The sequence below is a fragment of the Octopus bimaculoides genome, chromosome 2, assembly GCF_046866305.1.
Source record: "Octopus bimaculoides isolate indiv1 chromosome 2, ASM4686630v1, whole genome shotgun sequence".
Lineage (NCBI taxonomy): Eukaryota > Metazoa > Mollusca > Cephalopoda > Octopoda > Octopodidae > Octopus > Octopus bimaculoides.
This window is the reverse complement of record NC_142929.1, coordinates 108,764,687-108,776,785: the sequence shown is the minus strand read 5'-3', so window position 1 is coordinate 108,776,785 and position 12,099 is coordinate 108,764,687. Positions and strand designations below refer to the sequence as shown.

Sequence of the window (12,099 nt, the reverse complement as noted above, 5' to 3'; positions counted from 1 at the left end):
ATTTTCTACAGGTAAAAGTTTAAGGGTAATATATGAATTAATATAGGATTTTGTAAGATATTGTAGAAGTAACTAAACAAATAGTAAGAGCAGAGGAGGAACTTAGAGTAGGTTCTACATAAAAGGCAAGTTCAAAAGAGAAGAATCTTTGTAGTAATTGTACAAAAAAAAGGAGGACAAAGCACATCAAGAGTGTATGTTTGTAAGATGTTGGTGCATAAAAGTTTGCTTATATGCTAGATGATTCATTTCTTTTTTTTTTTTTTTTGGATTGTCTAAGTAAATTTTTTAGGAGGCAGCTGCACTATTCCAGAATGCATTTAGTACCCTATAGCAAGGAATATTCAGGCCTTGGAGGGAGATTAGCAAATATTTAGTTTTTTCTGACTCTGAAGAATTGCACTTTAAGGGATGCAGTCTTGAATATTTTTAGAGCATAAAGACTTTAGCTGTGTTAATGATTAGGGAGAAAGAGTTGTAGCTTTGCTTTTTGACATGTATAATAACTAAGCCTTGGTGATGTTTCAGTCTAGGTTGTTATACCCTCCTTGCAAAATATTTTCAAGTTATCTCTTCATAGATGTTATATATTAGTATAAGCATATAGATTACATATCGATAATGCTTATGTATAAAAGATTAAAGAAGGGTGAAGATTGCTATCATCTTCCTAGAAATGTGCATGGCATGAAATAATGACAAATAAAGAAAGATTGATATCACACACAAGAAAGAATTTAAAGGATGTAATCCTACCAGAATACACATCAGAGTAGACTAAGGATTGTTGACACAATCCATAATAGAATGGTCTGACAAGAAACTTCTAATCCAGCAAATGAAAACAGAGGGATCTTTATAAGAATATTTTTATGTCAAAAGCTCTAAATATCAACTAAACCTCTATCTAGTAGGTTTAGTCAATGTTGAGAGCAACAATTTTACTTTTATTGAAGTTCACAAGAGTAAGTAACCAATTAGCATGTGTAGCATAAAGTTTCCAGTGACATTAACACTATAGTAACCATGCTGTTGGTCTCGCCTCAATCATCTCTAAAATGTTAGTTAGCACAAGCCATCATTTGCTGTGATCTGATTGGTGTGTCTATACATGTTGGGGCAGAAAGAGAAAAGTCAAAGTATTTGGAGAGGATAGGTCAATTTGAATAGGATAGCAGAAATATCATATTGATTAGCCACTTTTTAAAGGCTCAAAGGAACAATACTTAAAGGCACAGTCACATTTGAACTCTAGCTTATTTTGTTTTAACAATTTGTCCCATGATAGCTGTTATTTGAATATTTTCCAGGACAGCTAAAAAATGGTCTACAAAATTAGGAGAGATTACAGCAATAAAAAAAATATGCATATATTAAAAGGAAATGTTATCAAACCTCTGAATTTCTTGGGTGGATTTGTAATATCCCCAGCATCTGGTTGTACAACACATCTGTCATCCACAAGTCTGAAAGAGAACACAACAAAAGCATTGTTAAAACTTAACAACTTTGACATTGTATTATGTTTTTGTTATACTAGAGACCTAATTAAGTTATTCTTTTATAATTTTACTGAGTTTAACAATTAATTGAACTGTGATCATGCTGAGGCACCACCTTCAAAATCATAATAATTCCAGTCAACTCTAAGTAATTATTTTATTCTGGTACTTTGTTTTATCAATCTATGTTTATTGAGTGGCTAAGTTACCATTTTGAAAAACACCAAGTTTTACACTAATTAAACATAAACCCAAATGTAGACACAGACATACATGGATACACACATACACATGAATACACACACACATGCACACAGAAAAGCACACGCACATATGATAGGCTTCCACACAATATCCATGTACCAAATTCCACTCACTAATATTAGTTAACCCAAGTAGAAGAATTTACCCAAAATACTACACAGTGGGATCAGATCTCAAACCACATGGTTACAAAGTGAAATTCTAAACCAACAATCATTGCTTACAGTTTGTACACACACACATACATGCATATATATATGTGAGTGTGTGTGTGTCAAAAAGTGAAAGAAAGCAGCACTCAACACATGTAATTAAAGTTGTAAGTATTTAATAACAGGTTGATTCAGCTTCACATTCATAGGTACAGATGAATGACTACACCTTCAGAGGTACCGAGCCTGAATAGGAGCAATTTGAATACAGCTTCTGAGAACATTTTGAGACCTCTACCCATCAGTTTAGGTCAAGTGAATGGCTTGATAAAACAGCAACGAGAGAGAGAGAGAGAGAGAGAGAGAGAGAGAGAGAGAGAGAGAGAGAGGGGGAGAGAGAGAGAGAGAACGTGTGAGAGAGAGAGAGAACGTGTGTGCATGTGAGAGAGAGAGAGAACGTGTGTGCATGTGAGAGAGAGAGAGAGAGAGAGAGATTTTAAGTGGTAGAGGAGACCTTCTAGTGGCACCTGGAAGCATGAGTAGCTAACCTTTACATTAAAGGCATTAGAGAGTTTATGATTTTGCAAATTCATGCATATATTTCTTATTGGGTCCTCCAACTTACAGTAAGATAAAGAGTTAATTTCTGACATTTCCACATTAGCAACATAATTGAAAGCAAATCATAGATGTGGCTCACTTGCTTTTTAAAGTGCAATTTATCAGTAGTTAAAAAAGAAAATTGCTCATATGTATAAGTGCCTATCTATATATATGCAAGTTCTCATAATAATGATAGAGGTAGTGGAAGAATGGTATAGTTGATACAATACTTGAAGAGGAAGAGGTTAGTGTGTTACAGGAAAACATAAGAAGGAAGGAAGTTCTTCAGGATGTTGGACTACAGAATGAAGGCCTTCATATGTGTGATGCAGAGGTTTGTGGAAGAGACCCAGTAGAAGTAATGAAAATCAGAATTGTTTTTCATTTTCAGAATTTTAATACCAAAAGGTTGCTGCTAAAATGTAATCTTTATGGAAGTGGAATATCCAAACGAGCATGGTATTTGTTTAACTATTTAATTAAAATTAATTTGTAGAAAGAAATCAATATAGAAAACACTTACAACAATAATAAATTTGAAAAGAAATGGAAATATACTAACAAACATTCAACACAATGAATCTTTGTATCTAAACATACGAAATCAATATGGAAAGAATTTATAACAGGTATTAGCACTTTATAATAAATATAAAGGTTTTAATAGTTTACAATTGATGTACAACAGCATGTACACAAGCTGAGATATATTATATATGTGAGAATATAGAACAAGTACAATCCTCAAACAGTCTGCAACAGATGTATGTTTACAAACATTTTTTTTAAATAAAATGTTTCACAGCTGTCTCTAAGTGAATGGAAGATTCAAACCTTGGCTACCTGAATGTATGACTTTTATCTTTTTTCATGAGGACTTGTGAGAAAATTTTAAAAACAAACCAGTGTGATTGCTAGAATGAAAGATTAGAAAATTGCTCTGATGACATACCGGTCATAGTTTAGCATGTCTGAATTTATGGTTCAAGCTGATACTATTTCCTTAAGGAGAAAAGTGTGGTGAGAGAGAATGACTAAAATCTGCAGTGGATTTTCAGTTTTGTTATTCTTTTTAAATAATAATTCAATCATGAAACCTACAGAATAGATTTTAAGAATATAAAGAAGGCAAGAAATGCAACTATAACCTTAAATATCAATTGCTCTTCATCAAATAGACATGGAAATAATCTACATCCTGGTATATGTTTCCAGAAATTCAAATAATGAAACTAAACCTTAGTTTTCTATATTGTTAGCTTCAGTAATCAATGAAATATTTGATACCTATCTCAATTATCTATTTCTGAAATATAAAACACACTCTTGCTAGGCAAACTATCCACCTTGTTACACTACAGCTTGCCTGAGCAATATTTGAACAAAGTTTATTCTCATCCCCTCTTCCATACTTCATACTTGTAGCCAATGTTTCTTGAATATCTTCAAACCAATGTAAACAAAGAGCTATTTTTTCTTAAAGATATATCGAGAAAAATTACATTTTAAATACAAGTATGTGATAAACAAAGCATGAAGAAAGGTGCTTTATAGTTTCTATAATCAAGCTATTTATATAATTAACTATTCCCAACAGACCTTTAGCGAGGAAATATCAATCAGATCATTTTCAAGCTGAGTAAATAGGGTTATTAAAAGCATTGAAGGTGTTTCCATATGTCAATATATCATATGTAAATAGCATGTGCAATATGTTATGTGTAAGCATAGTACTTTCACAGTTGGTTTCAGAGAACACAGAACAATAGAAGTGTAAAGGTAGCAGATGTCTAGAGATGGAAGGTGAATGATAATAATTAACTTATTGATTCATTAGCTACAATTACACTATTCTGGTTAGAATGGTAGTGTGGTTGTTAAATGGAATTATTATGAGGCCATCATCATCATCGTCGTTTAATGTCTGTTTTCAATGTTGGCATGGTTGGACACTTTTACCAGAAGTGATAAGGCCAAGGAGTTGCACCAGGCTCCATTGTCTGTTCTGGCATGGTTTCTATGGTTGGATGCCCTTCCTAATGCCAACTACTTTACAGAGTGTGTTGGGTGTTTTTTATGTGGCACTAGCATTGATATCAATGTGTAGTGATTAAAATATGAGTGAAACATTTTTATCAAGGAGCAGAAAACATGGTTAACGATTTGCCAAGGTCCAGTACAATTTAATTATATAGGTTCTTGCTTTCTTAGGTAATTCAAAGAAAGTTTAATGTAGGGGATACTAGTCTATGCAAATATCTAAAATGAGACTGTTGGATGAGACAGAATACGAAAATTTGGATAATAAAGCATGGCACAAAATTAACTTATGTTTGATTCAAATCATCTGGGGCATATTTGTAAAATGCAATTTGTAAAAGGAGTGCATTGCTGCAATAGATCAAGAAACACAGCAATAAATACTTTTCAATCAATATCTAATCCCATGAGTGACATTGTATCTAAAAATATGAAACTAGATTCAGCAGGACTAAGTTTACCTAGCTGTCAGATGTAGATATCAAGTATTGTAAAATTATCTGCAATAGATTGGCATCTAATCTGCAACAAGATTGATTTTTCAACCCCCAAAATTGATTTTAATTTTTGACCAGAAACCTATTCTGTGTGATTAGGATGGCATATATATTCTCCGTTTGTTTTGGAAGCTTAAATATTTAATGCTACTGACATGTGGAAGCATCATTATGAGAAATGTGTACGAGAAAAATCATACACAACAATTTCCTCTATTATCTGTGACTATGTCTCAAAATATATCATAATGAGTAAAACTTTTACTAAAAGCAATAACCTCAACATTCACACCCACACATACAACTTTCAAATAACATTAAACTCTGTCGTTTAATTTTATTTGCTAACCTAGGAAAAAAAATATTCTTCATCACCATCATTTGACATCTATCTTTTTATGCTTGCATGGATCAAATGGAATTTGCTGAAGCAGATTTTCTGTAGCTGGATGTTACTTGTATGACAATGCTGCTCAGTTACAACCATTACATGATATCAGGACAAAGGTACACAGTATAAACAAACACACACTCGTGCGCATACACACATAGACACACACATATATAAACATATTACAAGCTTCTTCCAGTTTCCATCTACCAAATCCAGGGCTATAGTAGAAGACACTTGCCCTAGGTGTCATGGTGTGGAACTGAACCAGAGACTTCATGGTTAGGAATCAAGCTTTTTAACCACACAGCCACATTTGCAGGTATAGTTATTCCTTTCCTTGTATTAATGGGGGAAAAATAAAACCATTTTCAATATTAAGTAACATCAATTGGAGTTTGGAAATTTTATAGTATATTTTGCAAAATCCTGGAACAACTTGTTGGAAGATCACCTTTGATTTTCTATATAATACTCTATATCACTTTTCCTGTCTCTCTGGAATCTCCACATAGATTTGCTGCCCAGTAAATATGTATCCAAACAAATAAGTAATACCAGAAGTGAATGCATTAATTGAATATTAAATTAAAATTTATTCTCCCTCTTTCCATTAAACAATTTTCTTCTTCAATGGACCTGGGTTTGCAAGAAGTGCATGCAACACAGGAAATCTATAATAAGCCCAAAGTCTTTCTTTTTTTTTTCCCTCCACTTACACTAGACAATAATACACACATACAAAATAAACATAGTTGTTTTGTAACCTCAATCAATACCACCTTTTCCCCTACCATGTATGTTATTGTGTCTATAAAAAGCTTAATTTTACAAGACTAAGTTTACCTAACTGTCAGATATGAATATCAGATCTTGGGAAATTGTCGGCAATAGATTGGCATTTAATCCACAAAAAGCATTGACATTTCATCCACTTCATGCTTTCAAATCCAGGAGATAATCATCAGATTCATAAGTCCAGATGACTCGAGGAAATATTTATCACTTCATTTGGATTATGTAGAGAATTGAAGATGGGCAATGAGAAAATTAGGAGCGGAGGAACAGTTGGTTAGAATAATGATATTGATTTAAGAGAGTGCACACACTCAATCATAAAACTGAAGGACAGGAATAACAATGAGTTTGATGTTGAAGACTAGAGTGCATGAAGGATTAAATATTAAACCCATTACTACTTGTAGTTTGTAATGGTGGTCAAATGGAGGGTTTACCTCAAGAGTGGTTATATGCATGGCAGTGTGGTTAAAAATCTTACTTTGTAACCATGTGATTTTGGATTCACTCTCATTGTGCCTCCTCATGGGAATATGTCTTCTACTATAGAATCAACCAAAGAGAGATGAAGAGACTGAAAGACAAAAGTGACAACTGTTCCTGTGCACTGACACAACACCCAAGCTGTTACCTCAGAAGGTGAAGGATAATGAAATTGAGACAGACATCTACACTCTCAGAGTGGTTGGCATCCAGCTGTAGAAACTCTGCCAAATCAGATTGGAACCTGGTGTAGCCATCTGGTTCACCAGTCCTCAGTCAAATTGTCCAACCCATGCTAGCATGGAAAGCGGACGTTAAACGATGATGATGATGATTGTAAACTTGCAGAAAAGTGCCATCCTATATTCTGCAAGAATTATAAGAAAGATTCTTGAGCTTTGAGATTTGCTGTCACCAAAGTTCAAGGCAACATCCCTGCAAACTATAAAATAGCTTCATTCAAATAAAATTGTTTCTAGCATAGGTACAGGATCTAAAAGTTGGGGAAGGTATTTACTTGACTGTTACTTTATTTTATTCATCCTGAAAAGAAGACAAGGAAAGTTAACCTTAGTGGGATATGGTTTCACAACAGAAGGAGCCAAACCAAATAATGCAGCTGTTTTTGTCCTATGCTTTAATGATTCTGTCAATCCACCATCATCGTAAAAATAATAAATAATAATAATCCTTTCTACTAAAGGTACAAGGCCTGAAATTTTTGGGGAGGAGACTAGTCAATTACATTGATCCCAGTGTTTCACTGGTACTTAATTTATCGACCCTGAAAAGATGAAAGGCAAAGTCAATCTCAGCAGAATTTGAACTCAGAATGTAGCAATGGACAAAATACAGCTAAGCATTTTATCCAGTGTGCTAACACTTGGATGGCACAGATTCACATTTGTCATGAATAACTTTGGGGAAGGAATTTATGTTACATGATTCCATTTATGTCTGCCCTCAAAATATAATGTTCTTGATCCTAGTCCAGAGGTGAAAAAACTCACATTGAGGCTTTTAAGCATGGTCTTCTAGAAGAATGGCTTTTACATTAAAAGAATAACTTGTTATTGAATACATAGCATTATATTTATTCTAATGTTCTAAAATTCTTTAAAATGTCATTAAAAACTCTGTTTATATTTTTATTTCTTCAATATTTATAATTACATTTTTTTAAACAATAAATGTAATCTTTTATGTATTTAATAAAATTTGCTTCAACGCAGCTATATTAAATTATATAATTCTATGTAACCATTAAACATAAAAGGTTCATTGCTACTCTTCTTGTCTCTTACCAGATATGGACAAGGGAAGATTTTGTGTTCAGTACTAAAAGCTATTAAAACTGTCACCACTCATGCAGTGAAGACAACCTCCCAAAGGTATTTGCAAGTAAGTAATTGGATTATTGAGAGATATAGGTATGTATTTGCCATAGACACCATACAGCAGAAGTAACAAGATACAAACTGTTGACCAGCAGTCAGGCATCTTATTGGTTCAATCTTATTGGTTCAATCTTATTGGTTCAATCTTATTGGTTCAATCTTATTGGTTCAATCTTATTGGTTCAATCTTATTGGTTCAATCTTATTGGTTCAATCAGCTGTCAGGTATTTATATTGAATGAATATTTAACTAATCCTCAACTTCTGATAACCTCACAAAACTTTGCTACAACTGTATCACAAAGACTAGATTTTTCTATTCAGGACTAGAAAGTACTTCAGCACTGATTTGCTTCTTACTTTCTACAAATCTTTAGTATCAGCTACATCAGAGCACTGCTCAGTTATCTAGGATGGCACAATTGCAAGATATACAAACACTCAAGATCACACTCCAAAAAGGCCATTTAGCTGATTAACACAGACTCACTAAGCAAACAGCCATTATGCTTTCAACATGTTCGTTGTTCTAACTGATGCTACCTCAATAGCTTCTGCTCTTCTGAAGTAATAAACTCTACCAACTCTAGCCAAGTACACTCAATACACTCACCATTGCTCCACAAGCCAACAACAGAATGTCTATGCGGTCCTTCAATTGGCTAGAAACAGAAGATGAATTTCCTTCAAATTACAGCCCAAACATTTTTAAAATGATATAACACACTGAATAACACAATCCCACATACACTATACTTGAATAAAATTATGGAATAATAATAGCCTGAATTTATTTATCATATAGTTGTTTGATTGAAGCTGACATAGAGTACAACAAAACATATCTTCCTTTTGGTATATCAGTGTGTCCTATCACTTAAATTCTTCCTTCTTAGTACTTCTCAATTCTTCATTCCAAAATTGCAGCTCTGGAACATTCTCCTTTCACATGTTATTGCTTCTACAAACAGCAATTATCAATTAACGTATGTTAGAGTTAAAGATTAATGTATATGATTCATAATATATGCAGTCTTTTTATTTCCTCAGTTGAATAATTGGCAAAATTCCCTTTTCTATGTACTTTAGACATTATACATGCATATATATATATCTATATATCTATCTATATATATATATATATATATATATATTTATGCTTTCCTGTTCTTGTTATTTTATATGTGTATGTATGTATGTATGTATATATATATATATATATATATATATATATATATATATATATATATATATATATATATATATATACATACATACATACACATATAAAATAACAAGAACGGGAAAGCATAAATTTAACACATAATTCATAATTTAATTGTCTCTACAGCTGCTTATATATCAACTCTATATGTGTGTGTGTGTGTGTGTGTGTGTGTGTGTGTGTGTGTGTGTGTGTGTGTGTGTGCGCGCGCGCGCGCATTACTAAATTCTTTCACATTAATTTCATCTACTTGGGAGAGAAGGCACAAAGACCATGCCTATTGCATACCCCACTTCCTTTTCCTTCTCTAAATATACAAACATCAAAATAAACTGGTAGAGTTCACTTTTACAATTATCACAGTACATCAAAATAACAGTATTTCCATGCTGCAGCAACTTTGTACATTTTTTTTCTTATTTCTTTTATTAGTTTCATTCATTGAACACCACCTTCAAAGTGTTTTAGTCAGTCATATTGACCCAGCACTTACTTCCATCTCATACTGATTTTATCTATTACTATCAAAAGGCCATGTTACCATTTTTTGATATAAAATGGTGATACTGGTTCACATTGTAATGAAGTACACAAGCATATACATGTATGCATATGTATTCACACACGTGTATATACAGGGTGTGGTGAATATACTGTCTAAATTATACAAAAATGAAAATAACACTGAGATCCCATTTTAACAAATATATTTACCAAAATTACATAAAAACATCTTGGAATAAAGAGTAAATTCACTCAATAAAATCGCCATTGGCTTCAACCAGGGCCTCCAGACAACTTTGGGATCTTCTGCAACTCTTCTGGATGGTCTCCTTGTTTAAGTTGGTGAATGCTGCTATAATCCTTGCCTTCAGTTCATCTTTGGTGTTACGAGGAGTTTTGTTGGTCTCTCACTCAACTGCATCTCACACATAATAATGAAGTGGGTTGCAGTCTGGGGAGTTAGGTGGCCAGTTGTTAGGGGTGATGTGGTAGCAGAAATTGTCTGACAGTCATGACTGGGTTCTCCTGCTTGTGTGTGGCATGGTGCAGAGTCCTGTTGCCAGACAGGGTTTTCCAGCAGCTACCTTCTTGACCCAGGGCAGCACTACTTTCTCCAGGCACTTCATGTAGGCCTCCATGTTGAGTCTGGGGCCATGTGGGAAGATGAATGGAAGCATAACTAGTGATTACTCCAAACACTGTGATGTTGACTGGATGTTTGATTTTTATCACTCTCGGTACATGTTTTGGGGACATGGCAAGCCAACGGTTGTTCTGTGTGTTCACCATCTGTTTGTATTGGAGCTTCAGGAATGAATGCCAAGCAGTACAACCTGTCGTTTCCAAATTTCTGGCAAAGTGAATTGCATCATGGTGCTGTTTTTCTTACAGTTGGTGACTAACTGATCCTACCATACTGTGTAGTCAATCAAATGAAAAACAATGTGCATGCACAAAATTAAAAATATAGAATGGTGACAATTTACCCATAGCACCCTGTACATGTACACACATATACATACACACACATATACATACACACACACACACATATACATGCACGTATATATATATAAACTTTTATATATAAATATATATATTACCATGTCGTCAAATTCATTTCAGTTGTTCATTACCATGTTGTCAAATTCATTCAGTTATTCAAGTTTACAACACACTCACTTATTTCTATAATTCTGTCTTAGATTAGCTGACCAAAAACTTTTAGATTTTTCAATTCTATATTACTATCAACATTTGCTGTCTCGTTAAACCATGCTACACAAATCCCAAAAGAATATCTCTCTCTCTCTCTCTCACATGTTCTGGCCACTAACCCTAACCCTCTCTACCTTACTCTGTCTCCCTCGATCTCACTCTCTCTCTCCTTCTCCCTCTTTTGATTACCTCTTGCTTCGCCAGGCTTATAAACTAGCGCACGCACCCTGATTCTGCCACTCATTCTTAGAACCTCTGCCGAATAAATACGAACCCAGAATTATGACCAGATAAGTTTTCTGTCTTTTCAACCTCGCTCATACCCTTCTATTTATGCACTGATTCACAACACCTTACTTAGTGCTTTCACTATTCTGTCTATTTCATTACCATGTCGTCAAATTCATTCAGTTATTCTTATTCGATTTTAATTTTATCACACAGTCACTTATTTCTATAATTCTGTCTTAGATTAGCTGACCGAAAACTCTTATTTTTCAATTCTATATTACTTTCATCAACATTTACTGCAGTCCTGGACTAGGCAAAGGCCAAGACAAGGTACTTTGGATCTGAAATATCATCGAGCACTCACAGTTCTCTGCTAGTCAAGTAATGTGGTAGGAGGAAGTTTCACACTGGCATTCTATAGAGGATTTGTGGTGGGAGAAAGTGAGAACATTGTTGAGAAAAACTTTTGGAGGATGTTTTGTCCTGGACCTATAGATAATTTCCAGAAATCCCTGGCCTAGTAAAGCTAGCAGAGGACTTTACTAGTTGAAGATAAACTCTACAGACATGGAAGTGCTATCAGCCAGGCCTGCTTGAGATGTGTGCAGAGCAAAAAACTGTTCTGCATGCACATGTCCAGTGCTCATATATTTTTGACTTGTGGGATTATGTCAAAAAACTACTATCACATGTAAGATGTATCTTGCTATCAGCTGAGTCCATGATGAAGATAGTCCCACCACCTTTATTTGGCTGGGAAGTTAGGCAGTTTTTATCAGTCTGGTAGCCTTGGT

The 12,099-nt window shown here is 34.0% G+C and overlaps 1 protein-coding gene across 12 annotated transcripts in view; it reads right to left on the bottom strand.

Annotated features, from left to right (window-relative positions):
• Window positions 1-12,099, bottom strand: part of LOC106882671 (inositol 1,4,5-trisphosphate-gated calcium channel ITPR1) — a 312,035-nt gene that overhangs the window by 265,680 nt on the left and 34,256 nt on the right. For all 12 annotated transcript variants that reach the window (XM_089347463.1, XM_089347470.1, XM_089347460.1 and 9 more), the window contains exon 2: window positions 1,396-1,466. In XM_089347463.1, the coding sequence (XP_089203589.1) occupies window positions 1,396-1,466 (71 nt within the window). The remainder of the gene's footprint in view (window positions 1-1,395; window positions 1,467-12,099) is intronic.